Source organism: Peromyscus leucopus, chromosome 2, assembly GCF_004664715.2.
Source record: "Peromyscus leucopus breed LL Stock chromosome 2, UCI_PerLeu_2.1, whole genome shotgun sequence".
Classification (NCBI taxonomy): domain Eukaryota; kingdom Metazoa; phylum Chordata; class Mammalia; order Rodentia; family Cricetidae; genus Peromyscus; species Peromyscus leucopus.
Window position 1 is genome coordinate 119,951,673 of NC_051064.1, and position 22,876 is coordinate 119,974,548.

Below are 22,876 nucleotides of genomic sequence, written 5' to 3' on the forward strand. Positions count from 1 at the left end.
ATATACACATGATCTTTTAAAATAGTAAAAAAAAAGAACAAAAAGATTAGCCAGAAAACTCTGCGAGAGCAGTATATGATGTGTTCCATCACTATCAGAAAGTAAGATGGAGCAGATCTTACTTGCCTGACAAATGTTCCTTTTACAACATAATCTTGACCTTTGTCCCACTGACATTCGGAGTCGTGTCTCTTTTGGGGCTTGGAGGCGATTATGACTCACTTATAGTCAGAAGAATGTAAACAGTGGCTAGGAGAAGGCTTCTCTGGTAAAGCACTTGCTACAAAGGCGTGGGGACCTGAGTTAGGCTCTCCATCACCCGTGGGAAGCCTTGGGAAGACGTGTCTGTGATTCCAGCACTGAAAAGGTGGAAGCAGGCAGAGCCCTGGTGCCCACTGGCCAGATAGCCTAGCCAAATCGGTAGGCACCAGGTTCGGTGAGAGACCCTGCCTCAAAAAATAAGATGAAAGGGCTGGAGAGATGGCTCCGGAGTTGAGTCCTTACTGTTCTTGCACGCGACTTGGGGTTGAGGTTCCCAGCACCCACATGGTGGCTCATAATCACCTGTAACTCTAGCTCCAGGGGATCCTATTCCTTCTTCTGGCCTTTGAGAGCACCAGGCATGAATGTGGTGCCCATGTAAGCAAAATGTATATACACATAAAATAAAGTAAATAAATCCTTTTTTAAAAAAAAATCAGTGACAATCTCAAAAGGCACTTAAAAAATAAGGTGGGAAGCTTCTAAGAAAGATACACGATGCCCGCTCTAGCCTTCATGTGCCCTGCATGAACATGTGCACACACACAAACCACAAACATGTACACACACACATCAATGGGGACAGTATGATATGTCAGAAAAGGTAAGGCATCTTCATTCATGGAAGTCCTCCGCTGTAACCTGAAACTGCTGTGTAAATAAACAGTCTGAAGCCACCATGCTGTGAGAAAGCCCAGAGAGAGGGGGTGAAGGGGGTGGGGGGATGGGGGGTGGGGAGGGTGGGGGGGTGGGGGGGGATGCCTGGCCAGTCCCTGCTCTAGCACCTCCCAATACTGTTTAACTCTGAGTTGTTCTCTGACAATGGCCACCTGATAGTGGTACTGAATGAACCATCCAAGACCTTCCAAATTCCTGATACTAAGATACTATTAGATAATTGCTAGAGTGAGGTTGGTGGCACAGACCCACATATAGTCCCAATACTTGGGAGACTGAGCTTCATAAATCCAAGACCTTCCCGAGCTGTGGAAAGAGCTGAAGGTCAGCCTGGGTGATGTAAAGGGACCCTGTATCAATTTGAAAGTTTTTTGTTTGTTTGTTTTGAGACAGGGTTTCTCTGTGTAGCCCTGGCTGTCCTGGAACTCACTCTGTAGACCAGACTGGCCTCAAACTCAGAGATCTGCCTGCTTCTGCCTCCTGAGTGCTGGGATTAAAGGCATGCGCTGCATCCTCAACCAGACGGGAAAACCAGACCTTTTAACAAAGGTGCCATACACCCTGGCAACTCTCTAAAAAGAAAAAAAAAAGTCTTTATATCACCTAGCAAGATAAAGCCCACGTGTGTTGGAAATTTAAACATATAAAAGTAAATCTGGCAAAAGAGCTAGAAGAAAACATGGGTCAATTCTCTTATGACTTTAGGCTGGGTGGATCTTTCTAAGTAAAATTTACAATTTGCCAATCTTCAATTTACTACAAATTGTTGCGGAATATTTGTTTAATCATGTAAAGATATGTTGCATTTGTTTACCTTGCCTGCCTAAGACACCTGATTGGTCTAATAAAAATCTAAACAACCAATAGCTAGAGGCAAGAGGTATAGGAGGGACTTCTGGGCAGAGAGAGAAAGTAAAAGGAGGAATTTAGGCTGGAAAAAAGAAAGAAGAAAGAAAAAGAGATGCCACGGAGACACCAGAGAGATGCCAGCAGCCAGTCAGCCAGACATGGAGGAAGCAGGAAAGTAGGACATACAGAATGAAAGGTAAGTGACAGGTGAATGAAGGTCCCAAGGCAAAACATAGATGAATAGAAACGGGTTAAATTAAGTTAAAAGAGCTAGTGGGACAAGCCTAAGCTGGGGCTGAGCATTCCTAATTAATAATAAGTCTCTGTGTCTTTATTTGGGAGCTGGTTGGCAACCCAAAGAAAATTCCAACTACAACAAATTTAAAAACATGAAAGGCAAAAAATAAGAGATAAATGTCTATATATGTACACACACATACACATACATACCTTATATTTTCTGCTTGATGATCTATTTTACCTACGTGAGAATAAAGTAAACATTAGCATAACGATAGCTCCACTTTCCATGTTTTCTTGAGAAGAAAGGCAAGAAGTATTCGCTCTATAGGAGAACATTGAGGCACGCTGACTGTAGGATTTAGTTTAACCTTGAAGCATTATTTTCTTGATTTTTTTTCCTTTTAGTTTAGAAAAGCAAAAGGCCATTGGCTGGGTCCATTGTTTCTCAAGTGACTGAGTTCATAGGACCAGAGGACACCCAAAGCCAGAATTCCACTCATCCCTGTGAACAGGCACTGAGTGGTACAGCATGGTCTTTTGTGAGGCTTCTTCTTGTTGTTGTCTTTAGAATTGTTTTAATTTTTAAAATTCGTGTATGTGTGTGTGTGTGTGTGTGTGTGTGTGTGTGATGTGTGTGCAGGTGACTATGGAGTCAGATGAGAGTGTCAGATCCCTTGTAGCTGGAGCCACCAGATGTGGGTGCTGGGAACTGAACTCTGGCCCCATGGAAGAGTAACAAGAGCGCTTAACCTCTGGGCCATCTCTCCAGAGCATTGTGTGCCTTCTTGGACTGTCCTTAGGACCTTAACCTGCTTGTAAGCATACAAGGAATGTTTTCCATGTAGAAAAGGCACCCAGTTTTCCTAGTGGTTGAACCGAGAGCCCTTTGGGTGAAGTTGTGATGCAAATCATGCAGAAGAAAAAGACTATTGGATTTGGGGCTGGAGACTGTCAGGGAGAAAGAACGGTTCTCTCCAAATTACCATCCCAAACTGGCATCCAAGGGCTTGTGGATGTGGTTCAGCATGAGCTCAGATGGGGTGAGGGCCTGGGTCCCATCCTGAGCACCCCCAAAACAAAGCAAGATTGACAGTGATGCCTCTTCTGAACTGGGGCCAGATTGGTTCTCTTCTGTGTTACTGGAGACTCCGCCTAGGCAAACCTGCCTGGCATCTGTGCCATTCATTTGAATAAGAAATGGAGCAAGTGTCACGTCTCCACTTCCGGGAGAAGCTGAGGTGCACTGACTCTGTAAAGTCCACATGGGAAGCCGAATGCTGCTCTCTTCTGCCCCATGATTTTAAAGGAAATGGGTAGCTCCCCTGGGGTCCTCCTCTCCCCAATTACATGGCCACAACTGGTGTGGTGTGTGTGTGTGTGTGTGTGTGTGTGTGTGTGTGTGTGTGTGTGTGTGTGTGTGTTTGGTGTAGGGAAGGAGGCTGTGCTGGGGATTGAACCCAGTACTTCATGCATACTATGTAGTGCTCTATCTCCATGCTACATCCCCAGTCCCACAATTGCTTTTTTTTTTTTTTTTTTTTTTTTTTTTTTTTGGTTTTTCGAGACAGGGTTTCTCTGTGTAGCTTTGTGCCTTTCCTGGATCTCTCTCTCTAGACCAGGCTGGCCTCGAACTCACAGAGATCCGCCTGCCTCTGCCTCCTGAGTGCTGGGATTAAAGGCGTGTGCCACCACCGCCCGGCCCACAATTGCTTTTTGAGACAGGGTTTCTTCATGTGGCTCTGGCTGTCCTGGAACTTGATATGTAGACCAGACTGGCTTTGAATTCACAGGAATCCATCTGCCTCTGCCTCCCGAGTGCTAGGATTAAAGGCCACCAATGCCTGGCCCACAAACGCATTTTGAAAAGCCAGGTAAATGTTGCCTAAACAACTTTATGAAATTAACTTTACAGTTACAATTAGCAACATGTTAACCAGATGCTTAGGTGATGTCCTGGCCTGAACAATCTACTTTATCAATAAGGTACTTTTCATTGTTGATCAGCAAAGAAAGGGGAAAACATGCTTGTGAGAAGAGAAGAAAAAGAAAGTAATTCCCAAGTTCTTTTGTTTTTTGGTTAATAATTAGTAACAGTGAGACTTTCCCTTAACCTCAAGAAGCAACTGAAAATATAACACCATTGGAAAATGAGTTTTGTTTGTCTTCCAGGAAATAACTATATAGAGAGAGGAAGTTTGTCAGCAAATGTTCTTGGGACACCAGGCTAAGGCTGTGTCCTGAGGTTAGCAAGGGAGTGAGTGTGGACTGAGTGTGTGTGTGTGTGTGTGTGAGTGTGTGTGTGTGTGTGTGTGTTCATTCTGGTCTGAAAAGACGAGGCAGGTGTTTATGACAAGCTGTGATGAGGACGTTAGACTACTTGAATCCGTTGTGTGTTTTTCCTTGGGTGGGGCGGGGGGAGAAAGCAAGCAAGCTAAAAACAAGCCTTTATTTGAAGGAAGCCCTAGTTAACTCAACAAGGCATTGAATGAAGTCCCTATTCTACAAAGTGCTTGACAAAGGCTGTTTGGCTCTGGGAGTCTTCTGAGGCCAGAGGCTGAAATCAACACCCACAACAGGATTCTACTGGTTTGCCTGTCAGAACCGATTCACAGTGCTGGGGGTTAAACCTGAGGCTTGTGCCTAGGAAGCACACACTCCATGTCGGAGCTTCATCCTTAGCCTTTGAGCTCTTTGGGACAGAATCTCTGTAAGTGCACCAGGCTGGCCTCAAACTTTGGGATCTTCCTGACTTGTCTGCCTGAGAGCTGGGATTATATCAGCCCAATATAAAGCATAATATGCTTTTATTGACCTTGGTTGGAATAAAGTTTACCCAGTAATACAAACAGTCTGATGCTAGAAGACCAACAGACCTTGGTGCCACAGCTAACAGGCCCTGGGTGTTTACAGGGTCAGCATGACCTCCTGGCAGGATAGGAGGCATTCCAAAGAGATTTTTCTCCTCCCTTTGGCTACCTGTCTACTGAAATTTTCCTCTAGGAATCCCATGCTAGTGGGAGAGGAAGGCTAGAGCCGTGGTAGAAGCCAGAGGAGGACCTTGCCTCCCAGAGACTTCACACATCTTATTTTTTTTCTCTTTTTAATTGAGGTTAGAGAGTTGGCTCAGTGGTTAAGAGCACTGACTTTTCTTTCAGAGGACCTGGGTTCAATTCCCAGCATCCACATGGCAGCTCACAACTGTCTATGACCCCAGTTCCAGGGGACCCAAAACCTTCTTCTGACCTCCGAAGGCACCAGGCATGCATACGTGCAGGTAAAACACCAATACACACAAAATTAAAATAAAAATGGAAAACGTGTATTTAATTTATTATTATTAGTGGGGGGGCGGCATGGCACATGTGTGTAGGTCAGAGGGTAAATTTTGGGAGTCGGTTCTCTCCTTCCACTGTGGGTTCTGGGGATGGAACTCAGGTTGTCAGACTCACAGGGCAGATGCATTTACTACTCCCTGAGCTGTTTCACTGGGCCCAAGAACTCACACAGATCTCACAACTTGCTGCACCACCTTGTAGGACAGACTGGAGCTGAGATAATGACAATGTCAGACCACACCTTGACCAGACTCCTTAATTCTATGTACCTCTTTCCTCTGCTCAAACCTAACCCTCCTATCAGCGCCCACACACAGGACTCCTTTCTTTTTCTTTTCAATGTGGCCTCCTAGGATAAAACTTCCCCTGCTTTTACTATTATCTCCTTAATGGAGTGTTAGGGACTGGTGTGTGTGGCTAGCTCATTGGGACTGCCAAAGCTCAGACTCGGGCCTTAAAACTCCAGTGACGCTGGAAGAGGTGGAGTTTACACCTCGAGGACTCTTGGTGATCTGAGGTGGGGTTCATTTTTTATTTCTCAGATGAGGAAACAGATGGTCCTCAGTTTATATGTAGTGAAACAGCTTTGACCCCAGGGCTTAAATCACCTGCTGAGAGTATAAGTAACTGTGCAGTAGGCCTGTTAGATGCCGCTCCGTCCACAGGAAGCGGGTTAGAAGTCCGCCAGCATTCACAGGAAGGCTGCTACCTTCTGTACAGGTCACCCCCCCACCTCAGCTCATAAGGATTTCAGAAGACCAGTTCCTATAAACCCAGAAAGCATGGGAAATTTTAGTCTTAAAACAACAACAACAAAACAATGAATTCAGCTCTGGTAGGGCAGAGTGAGGCCCCCAAGAAGGCAAAAGGCAGACCAGGAGAGACGGACTGGCAAGAACTTGAAGGGCATCCTGCCTCTAAGTTATACCAGGTCACTCTGAAAACTTGGAAGCAATAGCACCCCATGGCACATGACACAAGTGACCTATTGTCCTTTTATCTCAAACAACAGCAAGCCTACTTAGCATGCAAAGCACATTTGGTGAGGGAATACTGCCACCAGGCCCACAGTGGCCATGTCCCTTGCAGGATCTGTACGCTGGAGTGCTTTCTGGTCATTCACTCTTACTTGATCTTGATATGTTGTTGGTTTACGGCAAGAGGTAGCGGCAAGACCACTGGGGTTCACGGCGGTGGTGCAGGGAGATCCAGAGCGCTTTGGAGGCAGCTCCCCAGGTCTATCCTTCCCTTGCTCCCCTTTCCCTGTAGGCACGGCGATGCTTTGTCAGCCATCTGGCCTCTGCTCCTATCCTGCAGAAGGGACACTTGCTCAAAGTGTGCAACCTCCTGTGCGCGCGCGGTTGCAACCTGCAACAGCATGGGCTTCCTGCGCTCCTGGGGACACCACCTCCTTCCAGGTGTAAGTGGCGCCTGCCACCAGAGGATTTCTGCCTATGAGCTGTCCCAATACTAGTGGGGCTTCAGGTAGACATCCCCTTCCCTCCTTTCCTAATGGGCTGCCATGATTACAAGAATGTGGCAGACATAACTGGTCCCACTGCCTAGGAGCCGGGAGGCGGGCCTTGGGCGGGGTGACATGCTGGCAGCTATGACTAGCTGGTTTACCAACTGTGGCCACCGATATGGGTTCTTCCCTCAGGGATGCAGGGGGCGGTTCCTGTCAGGATGGCTGAATTCTTCTGTTTCCACTAGGCCTGACTATTGTAAAGGTAACTAGCCAAGGGGAAGCAGTGATGTCAAGAAATGCTATACCAGCCGGGCGTTGGTGGCGCACGCCTTTAATCCCAGCACTCGGGAGGCAGAGCCAGGCGGATCGCTGTGAGTTCGAGGCCAGCCTGGGCTACCAAGTGAGCTCCAGGAAAGGCGCAAAGCTACACAGAGAAACCCTGTCTCGAAAAACCAAAAAAAAAAAAAAAAAAAAAAAAAAAAAAAGAAATGCTATACCAGCCAGGCGGTGGTGGCGGCGGCGGTGGCGCATGCCTTTAATCCCAGCACTCGGGAGGCAGAGCCAGGTGATCTCTGTGAGTTTGAGGCTAGCCTGGATACAGAGTGAGATCCAGGAAAGGTGCAAAGCTACACAGAGAACCCTGTCTTGAAAAACCAAAAAAAAGAAAGAAAGGAAGGAAGGAAGGAAGGAAGGAAGAGAAAAAGAAGAAAGAAAGAAAGAAAGAAAGAAAGAAAGAAAGAAAGAAAGAAAGAAATGCTATACAGTTGCACTGTGCACATTAAAGGTTGATGGTGAATCTCATTTATCAATCACCATGGAAACAAACCTCTGAGTTTATCTGTGAAGACCCACATTAACTCTGGGTGGCACTATTCCCTAGGCTGGGGGTCCTGGACTGAATAAAGAGGAGAATGAACTGTATGTAAGTGTACATTATGCTCTGCTTTCGGACTAGATACAATGTGATCAGCCACCTCCTCTTCCCTGCCAGGAGGGACAGAACTCCCCAGAAATGTAAGCCAAGAGTCCCTCCTTCCTTAAGTTGCTTCTGTCGGGGATATTTTGTAGCATCAAACCATGTCACTAGTACCATCAGTGCTGTTTAGTTCTTTTCCCATGTCAGAGGTGGTGAGGCGGAGCCAGGAACTCTGGATGGAATTGTCTCAGGAACCTGGGTAATGAATCTGATGTGGCAACTCCATGAGATAATTTTACTGGAGTTTCAGGGTTGTGTGGCTGGGGACTTCCGAGGCTTAGCCAACCCTTCCTCAGAGCTTCCTGGAACAATAAGATCTTGGGCTTTGAGTGAGGAAGAAAGTCCCAAAAGCTGTGGTCTTGAAATGTTGCTCTGGACTTGGGTCTCTTGGGGGCTTCACTGGGGAAAGATCCTTTCAGTTACCCCAGGCTTTGATTTCTTAGTGATAACCCAGTCGGAGGGCTTCTGGCTTGCTTTCTTCTTTTAAGACGAGGATGGGACTCTGGCTGGTTGACCTGGAACTCTCGGAGATCCCCCTGCCTCATCTTCCCAAGTGCTCTCTGACATGGCAGGAGCCTCATTTTTGCTCAGCTTCAAGCTCAGTCCTCAGTGGGACTTCAGCAACACTGTGAATGCTGGGACATGCACGGAATGTTGGCCAGGGCAGATCAGAATAGGAGTGAGGAAAGGCCAGCCTCCTCAGAACCCTGTGTCATCTTAAAGTTGTTCCCAAGTCCCGGGAAGGCTGGACGTGACTGGACGCATGGGAGCAGACAGCTGCCCTTCCGACAGCTTCATCCACCATTCCAAAGCAGCATTACTTAAAAGCAGATCAGCGATCCCTACAAATAGAGTGGAAACTGTGAGTACCAGTTTGGTTTGGTTTTGTTTTGACCTGGTGCCAGCACGTGAGCCCTTTGGAATCCTAGCCATGCATTCATCCGACAGGTTAACCCTGAGCATCGGCCGCGGTGCCAGGCTGATGTGTATGCCTCTGGCGGGACATACATGTTCACTATTTTGCTTTTACCACCTCCTTAAAGCACCCTGCCAGCAGGGCAAGGTGGTTCAAACCTGTATTACCTGCACTTGGTTGGTGGAGGCAGGAGGATCAGAAATTCAAGGTCAGCCTTGGCTACATAGTGAATTTGAGGCCAGCCTGCATGGGACCCTGCTTCCAAAAAAACAAAAAACAAAACAAAACAAAAACCCCAAAAAACAAAAAACAACCTCCAAAACAAAAAAAACAACAACAAACCCAGAAACAAGCAAGGGCCTGTCCAGATACTACAGGCCTATGACTCCCAGATAAGAAGTCGTGGCTGCTGCAAGGAGGGAGGGGTGAGGTCTAAGGAGAAGGGAGCCAGTGTTAAGTAGGGTGCAGGACTTCTCATCTTTTGCGTGCTCAGCATCCATGCTGAGCTTGGAGAGCACTCTGGACTTCCTTTGGGAAATATGATCATGCCTTGGAAAAGAAGCGATTGCTATCTGCCACTCAAAATGGCTGTGTGGAATTGAACACCATGGGACGATGGGATGTCTAACTCATCGGTGCCGAGGGAAGCAGCTGGGATAGCTGGGATGTACCTGGAAAAGGACTGCACAGAGAGCCAGAAGCCTGGGTATGAACTGCAGCTGTTATTGATTAGGGGTGCTTTTAGAAGGCTCTCCTTAGACCCACGGTTCAGAAGGTTAACCACATGCTTCAGATAAGAGTGAAAGCCCCATTGTTCCGCGGGCCCCGCCCCGCCTCAGGACCGAATCATGGTTTATAGCCTAGGGACTGTCAGTGCAATCAATAATTGCATCCCCAGAGTAACCCTAATTTCTGGGTGTTACCATCCGCCCACCTCTTCCTGTCTTCCACATAACTCCTCTCGTACACCAGTGACTGGCCCTGAAGTGTAAAGGATCCCACCGCCTTTTCCGTTTTCCCCACCCTCCTCCCTCTGTCCTGACCAGATCGCCTGCCCACCATGGCCATTCCCCTGCTGCAGCCAGTACCTTTGCCCCATTCTCACTTTGTCACCCTTGCCTGGCAGATCCCCAGCCCCGGCTCAGGCCCCTTCTTCATCTTCTCCCTACCTGCTCTTGGAATGGCTGGAGAACAAAATGCAATCAGCCCGTGGTAACCTTCGCCGTCAACTTGACTGGATGAGAGTCACCTGGGTGAGAACGCTAGGCTAGGCACGTTTTGTGAGGCTAGGGAGGTTTAACTGGGGTGGGGAGACCCACCCAGAAAGTGGGTGGCATGGTCAGGCTGGAGTTCGGGACTAAGAATTCTGGGAAAAGGGAGACGGCAAATGGAACACTAGATTTCACCTCTCTGCTGCATGGTTGTGGACTGTGTGATCAGAACACAGTATAACCATTGGCTTTCATGCTCCCACCACCATGCCTTCCTACCAGGATGGACGGCGTCCCTTTCTTTAAACGATGACCCCCAATTAATTCTTCTTTTGTCAGGTACAGTCAGTCATAGCAGTGAGGGAAACAGTGCAAACAGCAACACCACACCGATCACACAGTGAGCCTGTTCTCTCTCCCTTCCCTGGGATGACCCATTCCCACCCTTCCTTCTCTCCTCCAGTTCAGTCTCCCCTCCCCACCCTTCCTTCACAACGCTTCCCATTGCACTGGGAAAACAGTCACCAGCAAAGAGAGCTGCCTGAAGCATGCACCTCAGCCCTGGTGTATTTACCTACGCAGGTCACCTTCTTCTTGTGACTCAGAGGGACTCTTTCCAAAGCCAGTTCTCTGCGCCTGACTCCGCCTTCTCAGGTGACTCCTCAGGGATGTCCCCCCCCTCCCTTCTGTATCATCAAGTTCCTTCCGGTCTCTCCTGCGCTGTCCTGATCAGCAAACACGCAGGGTCCCACAGCTCTTAGCCTTAGAAAGCCACAGCTTTTCCTCCATCGCCAGCCCCTTGCCTTCCCCAGGGTCTGCTGTGTCTCTGCTCCTGTACAGCAGAATTTCCCGAAGCAGTCTCTGGTTTGCTGTTTGCCTGCACTTGCACCCTCCAGTCAGGCTTTTATTCCCAACACACCAGAAAAGCAGCTCTGGTCAAGGTGTTCGGAGACTCCCACTTGCCCGTTTCAAAGGTCGTAGCGCAGCCCATAACCTAGCTGACTTATTTGCAGCATTTTCCAGAGCTAACCAAACCTTGGCCCTTTAAGTGCTCTGTTCTCTGGCTGGGACACCCCTGTCACAGGTTTGCCTCTTACCCCACCAGCCACTCGATAGCTCCCTAGTCTTCTGGGCTGCTTCTCCTCCCCGCCTTGACCTCTACTCTTCACACATTTTAGTGTTTTCTCTCTCGCCCGCTCCTTGGCTATCTCGCCCAGACATAAGACGTTTTTGCTGGTTCCATGTTTTGTTGGTTCTCAGTCATACATGTTCAGAACTGCTACTTCCAGACGAGTTCTCCTTATCCTGTCCACCACAGTCTTCCTGCCTTGGGTAAATGGCACCTTTAATCTTCAGGATGAAATTCTTTATTTCTGTTATTTTGTCAAATCCAAAATCCAATAGGCAAATCTTATTGACTTTGCCGTTATATCCGTAATGTGAAGATTTCTTTACTTCCTCCTGGCTTCCATGAGGCCATATCTACTCTTTTTTTTTTTCTTCGAGACAGGGTTTCTCTGTGTAGCTTTGCGCCTTTTCTGGATCTCGCTTGGTAGACCAGGCTGGCCTCGAACTCACAAAGATCCTCCTGGCTCTGCCTCCCGAGTGCTGGGATTAAAGGCGTGCGCCACCACTGCCCGCCATATCTACTCTTGCTTAAATGCTCGCATCAGCTTTCTAGCTGGCCTCCCTGTTTCTACCCTGGCCTCCTCAGGCCCAAACTGCAATGAATGGGTCCCTTCAGGAGGAGTAGACCATGTGTCTCTGGGGCAGTGACATTCATTTTTCTCACTTCCTTGCCACACTCCATCCAGCAGCATCCTTCCTGTTGCTTGAGCTAGCCAGCCATGCTCTCTGCTGCTGGGTACCCACCATGGCTGCTTTTTCTTCCCCCAGATATTGACACGATCATGGTCTCATTTTATCCAACCTTCCCTCTACAGTGAACGTTATGGTTTGAACCCGAAATGTCTCCCTCAGTCTCATGTTTTGAATGCTTGCTCGCCTGCTGGTGATAATATTTGGGGGAGTTCTCAAAACTTTGAGGGGGTGGGGCCTGACTGGGAGGTCACTGGGTTACTGGTTCTGGCGAGTGCGTTATCCCCGCCCACTTCCTGTCGTCCTCTCTACTTGTTGGCCTATGTTGTAAATAGCCTCAGCTGCATTGGTCAGCTGCCAAGAACTGTCTCCTGAGACACGCCTTCCCTGCCGTAGTGGGCGGAAACCCTCTCAAACTGCAAGCCCCAATCAGCCCTCCCCTCTTGAAGATGTGTTTGTCAGGTAAAGTGGTCACAGTGGTAGAAAAGTAATTAATTTAAAAAAATTAGAAATTGTGGGCCAGCAAGATGGCTCTCTGGATAAAGGGACCAGCTTCCAAGCCTGATGATCTGAGTTTGATCCTCAGCACCCACTTGGTGGAGGGAGGGAGCTGACTCTATCGGGTTGCCCCCTGACTTTCACAGGCTTGCTGTTGCACGCGTGTGTGTCCATGTGCACAAATTTAAAAATAAATAAATAAACACAATGTAATAATTGTTGTTAAATGTTTTAAAAATTTGTATCAGAAGTGGGGGCACCACTCTCCTTAAATCTAACTATGTGGCTTTAAGGCCTTTGGAACTGGTTTTGGGAAGGAATTTGGAAGGAATTTGGTGGGGTTTCAGAAGCTGGAATCCTGGCGGCAGCGTGGACAATAAAGGCCGTGCTCATGAAATTTCAGATGCGGACAAAGACTCTACCGTGAATTAAACTTAGAGACCTTTCCTGCTACATTCTGGTAAAGGATTTGTCTGTGTTTTCCCTGTATTCTGGAAATTTGAGTGAGACTGAGTTCATAGATAATGAACTAGTTGATTTGGCAGAGAACATTTCAAGGTGGCAAAGCATTCAGGCTGTAGCATGGTTATTGTTGGCTGATTTTAGTTTACAGTGGGAACTGGGGGCAAATAGCAGAGGGTGGGTAGGGAGTGAAAACTTGCACTTTGTCAGAAAGAAAGAGCTTATTTAGAGTTGTGGGTAAGGAAGCTTCTTACAATTATTAGAGAGATCAGCACCATTAGAGAGAAGCTGTGGCCAGGTGTGGCCAGGTATGGTGTTGCACACCTTTAATCCCAGTTGTGGGGGCAGAGGCAAAAGGATCTCTGTGCCTGCTCTACATAGCAAGTCCCAGTATAGCCAAGGAGAGAGAGAGAGAGAGAGAGAGAGAGAGAGAGAGAGAGAGAGAGAGAGAGAGAGCTGTGAATGCATAGGAACAAAGATGCCTTGGGGACCTTTCAGGAACTGGTGAAACCCTACCTTTCCTTTGAAAATACAGTGCCACCATGTGCTCCACTCTAACGGGTCCATCTAAAGAAGTGTTTTTCCAGGCTTACCCACCCAGATACTCTGTTGCAACCACGATCCAATGGGGCATGGGGCATGGGGACTGTTCAGACTGGCAGCAGAATTTGGTATCATCCACGTAGTGCTGTGTTATGGAGTTTGCAATCATTCCTAAAGGTTTCAGAGAAGAGCCTGTGACACCAGGCAATGTGTAGGAGTTGGAGTCCCTACAGCTTTTCTATGAACCTGTGACAGTGAGTTCCAAGTCATAGCAGAGACACTAGGATGTTTGAGATGCCAGGAATGTGGGTGTCTGCTGAGGAGAGGTGTAGGTACCAAATGGAACCAGACCAAGAGAGAGGCCAGTGTGCTATACACAGCAAAGGCCACGGACACAGTACTGTCTAGGTCTGTTGGAGCTCATGTCATGATGCCGTGTCCCTGGATGTTGGACATGGAGCTATAGGGTTCAATGTTTGCCTTACTGGCCTGGCTTTGATCCTACCCTTTTGTCTTACACAAGCATTCCTCAATTTTTGAAATGGAATGTTTACTTCACACCATTGTACATTGGAAATTCATAACCTTCTCTTCTACTTTACAGGGAACTCACAGCTAAGAGACTGCTTTGAGTCTCAGTAGAGATTCCAGAAAGACTTTGGAATAATGTTGGAAATGTTAAGATTGTGTAGACACTTGAAGTCGGACTGAATTTTACATCCTAGGATTTTACACCGTAAGCCTTTAGAGACTAGGGTGGAACATTATGATTTGGATGTGAAATATCTCTCCTAGGCTCATGTTTTGAATGCTTGGTCCCCAACTGCTGGTGTTCGTTAGAGAGGTTCTCCAAAGCTCGGGAGGTGGAGCTTACCTGGAGGAAGGTTTCTAAGGCAGGTCCTTGAGGGTGCATCATTGCTGCCACTTCCTACTTTAATGTCTGCTCCTGGGTCCACCTTGATATGAACAATCTCCACCACCCTGCCCCACTCCCATCATGACTTGAACTACTGGCATATCTTCCCCAACCGTGATCCACTGAAACCATCTGAAACAGTGAGCCGAAGGAAGTCCTTCCTCCTCTGAGTTGCTTCTGTCAGGGTTCTGTGGTGATATTTTATTTGTGCTCTAACAAATAAAGCTTGCCTAGAGATCAGAGGAACAAGCCAGCCATGATATTAAACATAGAGGTCAGGCAGGGGTAGCACACGCCTTTAATCCTAGCATTCGGGAGGCAGAGATTCATCCGGATATCTGTGAGTTCAAGGCCACACTGGGAACAGAGCCAGGCATGGTGGCACACGCCTTTAGTCCCAGCACTAGTTAACCATAGAAGTCTGGAGGTCTGTACAGACAGACAGGAAGTGATAGAGCTGGGTGGAAAGAGGAAGTGATGTAGCTGGGCGGAGAGAGGAAGTGAGATGACGGGGCACAGAAAGGTATATAAGGCGTGAGTACACAGGAAGTAGCTCTCTTGGGCTGAGGATTTCCTAGCGGTAAGAACTTGTGTCTGGCTTGTTCTATCCTCTGATCTCTCAGTTTTCACCCTGATATCTGGCTCCAGGTTTTTTTTTTTTTTTTTTTTTTTAATTAATAAAACTGTTTAGCAATTTGAGCTACAGGTTCTGGTCACAGCAACAGTAGAGTGACTGTCAGAGTGAGTCAACTCTTCCTGACTTTCTGAAGTCACGGCCTCCTGCCATGTTCCCATGAGGCTGTTGCGTGAAGCTCCTTTCTTTATTTTTTTAAGTATTTACTTTATTGTATGTGTATGGTGTTTTGCCTGCATGTATGCCTGTGTACTAGGTGCATCCCTGGTCCTGTGGAGGTCAGAAGAGGTGTCATCCCCCGGAACTGGAGTTATGGATGGTCGTGAGTTACCGCATGAATGCTGGAATTGAACCCAAGGCCTCTGCAAGCACAAGTGTTCTTAACCACTGAGCCATCTCTCCAGCCCCTGGTTTACTTTCCTCCTAGCACTCACCATGATCTGAAATAATCTTACTTCTTTGCTGGTCTGTTGTCCATCCCTGCTATGAAAATACGATGGTGGCGACATGCACAGAGCTTCCTCCATGCTTGCCAGGCTGTCTGTGGAAGGTTCTACTGCATCAGAGCTCCTGGCTTGAGAGTCAGGGGGGTTGCTGTGAATTTTGCTTATTGGGTGGCTGTGCCTCTGTGGTGTGCATTCAATAAATATTCTTGGAATAAAGGACTGATGTGGACCACTTGCTTATTTCGTCTGCCAGGACCCCATGTCAGTTCTCTTCTCAGAGTCTCATTGTCTTCATTTGGCCAGGGGATGGTTAACATCTGCCTCATAGGACGGTTATGAGAACCAAACGAACTAGCCCTTTCAAAAGCTGGCACAGAGCTAGGTGTGGTGGTAGCATGCACCTTTTATTCCAGCACTCGGGAGGCAGAGGCAGGTGGATCTCTGTGAGTTTGAGGTCAGCCTGGTCTACATATAGTGAGTTCTAGGCCAGCTAGGGCTACACAGTGAGACCCTGTCTAAATAAAGTAAATACATGTATGTGGCACAGATGTTATTACATCTATACAAAATATCCAGAAAAGGCAAGTCCATAGAGATGGAATGACCGGGGTCTACCGGAACCTGGGGCAGGGGACAGGAAGAGCGGCTGCTTAGTAGGTAAAGACGTCCTTTGGTGTGAGAAAAGGACCACGATGACAATAAGCGCTGCGCAGAATTGTGATCTCCAAGGCTGCGGAATTCCATGCTTGTGAACGGCTGACCATTGAGGTCCTGAGAACTGGGTTATGTTACAGAAATATCTCCATTTAAAAACAAGCGCATGGGATGGGGCAGCAAACAACGACAAACAAACAAACATGGAGCCTGGAACATGGCTGGTGTTGATTAGGTGTCAGTGAATGACATTTTTTTTTTTTAAAAATAAAATACAACCCACTTTTCCTGGTGCCTCCTTGTCCCACCTATGATGACAACTATTTCCTTCTTCATTCCTCATCTCAGGCTTTCCATGTTGTTTCTCCCTTTCATGAGATTCCTGCTTTTCCTCAGTCTGCACCCCAGTCTCTGCCCACACCCATCTTCCTCCCAGGCTCCTCACCTGTCAGGTCCCAATTCATTAATTGATTTCAGAAATATTAATTGTTATCATTACAGACATTGGGGATATGCTGATAACAAGATAATAATAAGATACTATATCACAGCTCAGAGCTCACTGAAGGTTTCCAAAAAGAAACCACAGCACTGGGTTGTGGGAGCAAAGGGCCAAGGCAGTAGAGGGGTGTGGAGATATTGTGTCCCCCAGTTTATTGTGCACCCTAATAGTTTTACCTGGGGTCAGAGAACAGAACAGCCACTAGATAGACATAGAGGCCAGAAAATGGTGGCACACACGCCTTTAATCCTATCACTTGGGAGGCAGAAATCCATCAGGATCTCTGTGAGTTCAAGGCCACACTGGGAACAGCTAGGCATGGTGACGCACGCCTTTAATCCCAGCACTTGAGATCTCATGTCTTGCTTGGGAAAGACACATGCCTTTAATCCCAGAAAGTGATGGCAGGAAGCAGAAAGGTGTATAAGGCATGAGGACCACCAGGAACTAGGCGCTTTTAAGCTTTTAGCAGCAGTTCAGTTGAGATCCATTTGGATGAGGACTCAGAAGCTTCCAGTTTGAGGAAACAGGATCAGCTGAGAAGTTGGTGGGTGAGGTTAGCTATGGCTTGTTCTGCTTCTCTAATATTTCAGAATTCACCCCAATACCTGGCTTCCGAGTTTTTTTTTTTTTTTTTATTTAATAAGACTGTTCAGCGATTCTTCTACAGAGGGGAGAAGAGGACGCATCACCCAGATTAGGGAGTGTCAGGGGAGTTTGGTCTAAAGGGCTCCCACGCTGGGACCCTCAAAGTGAAGAGCCTAAGAGGAATAATTTTCTGGGGAGAAGCTGGAGATAGATGTGGGGCAGGAGTTGGAAGTGTCGGTGGGGAAGTCAGGGTCAGAGTGTGTAGAGTGTAAGAAAAGGGTTCACTGCAGGGTCTGGGCATTGGAAGGTGAGCAGAGCTGGAGCACAGTGTTGAGTGGGAAGGGGCAGGGTGATATGGGAAGAGTAACATGGAGTTCCTGGGACTCCAGCCTAAGACACTCCAGGCCCTGCATACAGACGTCTATACTTTAGACAGTTTCACCATGCCCCTGCTAAAACAAAGCAAAACAAAATGAAAACTCTGGAGACAGGCTGAGTGTGGTGGCACATGCCTTTAACCCCAATGCTTAGGAAGCAGAAACAGATGGATCTCTGTGAGTTCAAGGCCAGCCTCCACTCATAACGAGCAGCCTAGGTCACACAGAGAGACCCTGTCTCAAAATAAAATTAAACATACAGGCGTATCCCAAAACAAAGCAACAGCAACCAAAACCTTCTGAGACCAAGACATCTTGGAAAGGAAACAGCTGAGTGATCTGTTGCAGATGCTAGCCCCAAAGGACTTATGACAAGTTGCCACACCCCCTACCAGCCATACTAGGTAGCAGTTGGGGTGGGGATGGGCAGGGGAGAAGAAAAGCCTATGTGAGCTAAAAAGCCACAGCACTTCATAATGAAGATTAAGACAGGCATTTAAAGCCAAGCTATGGAGCTCGCCTTTAATCCCAGCACTTGGGAGGGCAGGAGCAGGCTGATCTCTGTGAGTTCAAGGCCAGCCTGGTCTACAGAGTGAGTTCCAGGACAGCCAGGACTGTTACACAGAGAAACTCTGTGTCAAAAAGCAAAAACAAACAACAACAACAACAAAAAGACAGGCATTTAATTTAAGGCATTGAATCCACACTGACTGTAGGTAAGAGGGGAGGGATATTACTCCCAACTGGGAAAGGCTTTGGGATAGGCAGGTTGTCTGCATGGAGAAGTAACCATTGTATCTGGATAAGCCAAGGGCTGCAAGCAGGATGTCTGCCCCTCGATGTCTTAACATGTATTCCAGAAGGTAAGGCAGATGTTTGCTCTTGTAGGCCTATAGCCTGTAACTTATTAACCCTTCCCACTCCTGCTGTCCTTCCTTCCAGCTCAACCCTGTGCCAGTAAACTGAGGACATCTCAGAACCTTATCATCCACTTTGCAGCGCCTCTGGGAAGCCCTCTCTCCAGCTGTGCCCCACTGGTCCTGGATCCTGGTGCACCTGCTCCCCAGTAACCATTGCACAGGCAATCCTTTCTCCTTAAATTATCTATTGATCCTGTCCAGCTCCGGGTACTATGCTGAGTACAAAAAGCCCAGAGAACCTCAGAGGCTGTCTTCCACCCTGGGAGAACATCCAGGTAGATAGAGGAGACAGCCTAAGCAGGAATAAGGCCAAGATCCTGAGAAACACCGATACTAGGGGTGTCCTAGGCTGTGCTGGACAGCATAGAGGTGACCCCTGGGCTGTATCTTGATGGACAATGGGGCACCAGTCTGAAGGATCAAAGGCAAAGGGAAGCTAAGGGCCGGGGAGGTGGGGTCAAGGGAACCAGGGGACCCAGATGAAGTTTTGGACCCCCTGTGCCAGTACTTGAGTGTACATACACACACACACACACACACACACACACACACACACACACACCATGTGCTAGCACTTTGCAGGGAAGTTTGGAACATGCTTGGTCCCTCAGGCTCTGCCTGGGAAGACAGCTCATTGCTCTCGCCCCATAGAACCATCTGGCTCATTGCAGGCCTGTAAAACTCCCAGCTTCAACTTTGGACTTTGTACCGGCACTAGAAATCCATTTGTTTATCAGGGCTGGTAGCGGTGCCTGCTGAGGTCTGTCTCTGAAGGGACAGGCTGGACCCTTCTGCCCTCCAGTTGCACTAATCCACAATATTGGAGGAGGGAGCAAGCCTGCTCCCCCTCAGTACTCGGTGAGGTGTCAGATTGAGTCTTCCCTGCTGAGGGCGCTGCAAATCCCGGTTGCGGCCCCGCCTTGCCTTCACCTGCACTTCCGCCCCGCCCACCCCGCTACTGTTCCCGGAGAGTCAAGCTTCTGCTCTGGCCCGCCCACCTGTCCAGGTTCAGCAGTCCCAGCCGGAAGCCACCTCCACGGGCTGTGCACAGTGTCTGAAGGTGGGAGCCTAGAGGGGGGAGACCTTGGGGGTGTGGGAACGGGTACTCTGGTCTCTTCTGATCCACAAGGGCTCCTGTGTGCAGCAGAGAAACTAGACCCAGCTGGGGGCGTGTGTGTCTGTGCAGATCAGGAGGGCTGTGTATTGCTGTGTTGTGGGTCAGAAGTGACAGCTGGAGGGGGATGGGCTGTGAGTTCAGGGGCATTTGGAAAGTGACTTCGTGTGTATCTTTGGAAAGTATTTCCAGGGCAGGGCGGGGGAGGAAGGGAGCAGGTGTAAAACCTTTGAAAAGCCCTAACTGAACTCACTGCAAGGTGTGACAAACTCTTGTTTCTTGAGTACTGAGTGCCTAGGGAGAGGTCCACAGAAGGCAACCTAAGACTGCTTGCAAATGAATGAATGAAGCAGGGATGGCTTCTTCCTGAGGCTTGCCCTCCCCCCCCCCCAATCCAGGCACTTCTCTCCTCACCACCTTCATTCACTCCACAAGCTGTGCGCTGAAGCCCAGCTTCTCCCTGCCCCCAGCCGGTCTCCCGGAGTCCTCTGCCTCAGGGAAGTGTGTGGCCGGTGGTGGCCAGTTCTGACTGGATGCTGAGGAGGCAGAGGCCACCTATGGACCCTGGAGTAACCTCACCTGCAGGGAGGGCTGGTTTGGTGATGAAGGATGAAAACTCAGAGAGCTGAGGGGTAGATGAGATGTGTGTGTGTGTGTGTGTGTGTGTGTGTGTGTGTGTGTGTGTGTGTGTGTATGTGTAGGGTGGGGCTCTGTGGCCTCAGGGACCCATGATGGCTTTTGAGTCCCCCAACCAAGAACAGGACATATTTGGCCTATGGGGAGCAGTGAAGGAGTTTCCTCGGGTGATGGGCTCGGAGTTGGCTCTGGGAAGTGGATTGGCGGTGGTTACACACCTGTTAGGAGATCTTGGCTGGGGACTGCGGCTCCAAGGACAAAGTGTCGGTAGCTTGGACAGGGCTGTGGCGGAGGGTGGGAAGGAGGGCTGAGTTACTGGAGAAAGAGGTGGGTACGTCACGAGTGAGAACATCCTTTGGGGTGTCACACAGAGGAGCCAGTGTGGCTGAATACACCCCTAAGCTGGGTGCTTCAGTCCCTCGCCTGGCCACTCTGCCCAGGGACACCTCTGACTCTCGCCGTCCTCCCGAGGACACTGCCCAGCCTCAGCTCTTCCTTCCCCGGCCATGCTTCAGGGTCACGTGCGTCTCCCCATACACTGTTGACCTCCCTCAGAGGTGTCCAAGCCCAATCCTATACATGTGATCTTCTCCAGCTACTCCCTTAGCTCAGATGCTCCTCCCCCAGGGTTTCCCCGCCCTGAGCGCCATGACCCTCCTAGTGAGCTTTTTCTACTCAGGTGGTCGTCTGCAATCGTTCCCTAGTATAAGCCCCACTGTGGTGGCAGAGTGTGGGACCCCTGTGGGTAGGGGTGAGTGGACAGGGCACTGGAAGGACAGGGGTGTATGGTAGGGGGGGATCCTGACACAGGAGAGGAGAGGTAGGGTGCCCTGACTGTCTGAGGACGACCTACTGTTCCCGGGGTCCACTCCAGAGCTGGATAGCACCTCACAGTTGCTATTCAGCGGCTTCTGTCCTGACTCCTATCAGCTTGCCAAGCAATGTACCAGACTACGCTCTGGTGTCAGAGATCTGAGTTCAAACTCGGGGGCCTCGGTTGCGTCATTTTCTATTTGGGGGCCTCTGTGCTCTAATTAATAAGGCAGGGATAGTGTTCATACTTTCATAGTGGGATTTTGTGAGCACAGTGCTAGTACCTAAATCCTAAGGTGTGCTTACTAAGGGCATTAGAACCTCCTGTGCCTGCCCCTTCTAGAGCTGGCCTCATTTCATGGCAGCCCCTGTTCTCTTCCATGGACCAGTGGTGTGGGCAACGGTCCTGTCCTCAGCACCCTAACCCTGACCCCTGCACCTCTGTATTTTTCAGGACTTGTGCCCCAGGGCTGCCTGGAGCCTGGGGTATCCCTGGCTTTTTCTGACAGAGGCCAAGGCTCACCAATGTCCTCAGGCCTCTCCATGACAGGAGCAAACCAAAGTGAGTGGTAGAGAGGCATGGTGGTTGAGGTTGGATCGGGTCCCCTCAGTTTCGCCTGCCCGGGGAGCCCCATCTGGGGACCTTTTGTAACACTGTCTCTTTCCGTGCAGCCGAGTCCTCAGTGTATAACAACACCACATCAACCATGGCCCCTGGACTGGGCACCGGGGGCCGGGCATGGCCCGTGCTGGTGGGGGTTGTGCTGGGGGCGGTGGTCCTCTCCCTACTCATCGCGCTTGCTGCCAAGTGCCACCTCTGCCGCAAGTACCGTGCCAGCTATCAGCACCACCCACTGTCAGGAGCGAGGAGCGGGAACCACCCACAGGTGGGTGAAGACGACGATGACGACGGCTTCATCGAGGACAATTACATTCAGCCTGGGGCCGGCGAGATGGACACAGCGGGCAGCCGGGACCACTTCTCTCTGTGAGCCCCATCTTTGGACACCCCCCGCCCCACTTCCCTCCATGCCCGGCACTTGAAAGACAGTGATGCCTCAAGCCTCAGGGTCAGAAGTGGCTAGTACGGAAAGCTTGACCAGGACTCTGTTTTCCGATACTAGTCGCCAAAGTGACAATTCTGTTTCTCAGTAACTCTTCGCGTGGCTCCCTGCCGTCCCAGGATAAACCCTGACGGTGTATGAATGTGGGGAAAGGCCCCGGGAGCAGGCCTCTTGATTTCCTTGCCTTACCTCTCTCCCCGCTACTTTAAGTTTTTACCGTAGTCACCCCCCTGCCAGGGCCGCTTTGCCCTTCATCACGATGGCAGCCCTGACCTACAAGTCCCCGGATTTCACACACGCCCCAGCAGAAGGCTGTGCCAAATTTCTTACTGAAAAAAGTTTTCATATCAAAATTAAGTATGTGACTTGGTTTTAATATGTCATGTTTTTCACAGGAATTAATAAACCTATTTTCATTTTGGATTAACATAAGAAGTCATTCCTTTTACATTTTCTCTGATTCTAAACGCATTGCTCATAGCTGGAAGACTCTGCCCAGAATCCCTCTCCTCCAGGGTACCGCCAACGAATATCTCGCTGGTCACAGTTTATTTTACTAAAATGATCTGCTTACCCCCCAAGACAGAGTTTTCCTTTGTAGCCCTGCTGTCCGGGTCATTCTGTAGACCCGTCTGGCCTCGAACTCACAGAGATCCACCTGCCTCTGCCTCCCGAGTGCTGGGATTAAAGGCGTGCGCCACCACTGCCCGGCTTAAAATAATTTTTGCTAGGCCAGTGAGATGGCTCAGAAGAGGCTTTGTTGCCAAGGCTGACAACCTGAGTTTCATGCTCAGGAGCCACATGGTAGAAGGGAGAGAACTGACTCCCAAACGTCTTCTGACTTTCATACGCGTGTGGTGGCTCACTTGTGCCCAGGCACAAGATAAATCAATATAAAAGAGCATAAAGATAACTGACAATTTCATACATGTGTGTCATGGATTTTGGTTCTGT

General features: G+C 49.0%; 1 protein-coding gene across 1 annotated transcript; it reads left to right on the forward strand.

Moving 5' to 3' along the window:
• Positions 1-9,346: 9,346 nt before the first annotated feature.
• On the forward strand, positions 9,347-22,352 carry C2H1orf210 (chromosome 2 C1orf210 homolog). The gene is made up of 5 exons (XM_037203338.1): positions 9,347-9,432; positions 9,853-9,979; positions 19,070-19,355; positions 21,313-21,420; positions 21,531-22,352. The coding sequence occupies exons 1-5, from the start codon at positions 9,347-9,349 to the stop codon at positions 21,848-21,850; spliced, it is 927 nt and encodes a 308-aa protein (XP_037059233.1). The 3' UTR covers positions 21,851-22,352.
• The last annotated feature ends 524 nt before the right edge of the window (positions 22,353-22,876 follow it).

Coding starts and splice junctions, on each gene's coding strand:
- C2H1orf210 (XM_037203338.1), top strand. CDS start 9,347: ATGTCTAACTCATCGGTGCCGAGGGAAGCAGCTGGGATAGCTGGGATG. Junction 9,433..9,852: donor ACAGAGAGCCAGAAGCCTGG/GTATGAACTGCA, acceptor CTTGCCTGGCAG/ATCCCCAGCCCCGGCTCAGG. Junction 21,421..21,530: donor CATGACAGGAGCAAACCAAA/GTGAGTGGTAGA, acceptor CTTTCCGTGCAG/CCGAGTCCTCAGTGTATAAC.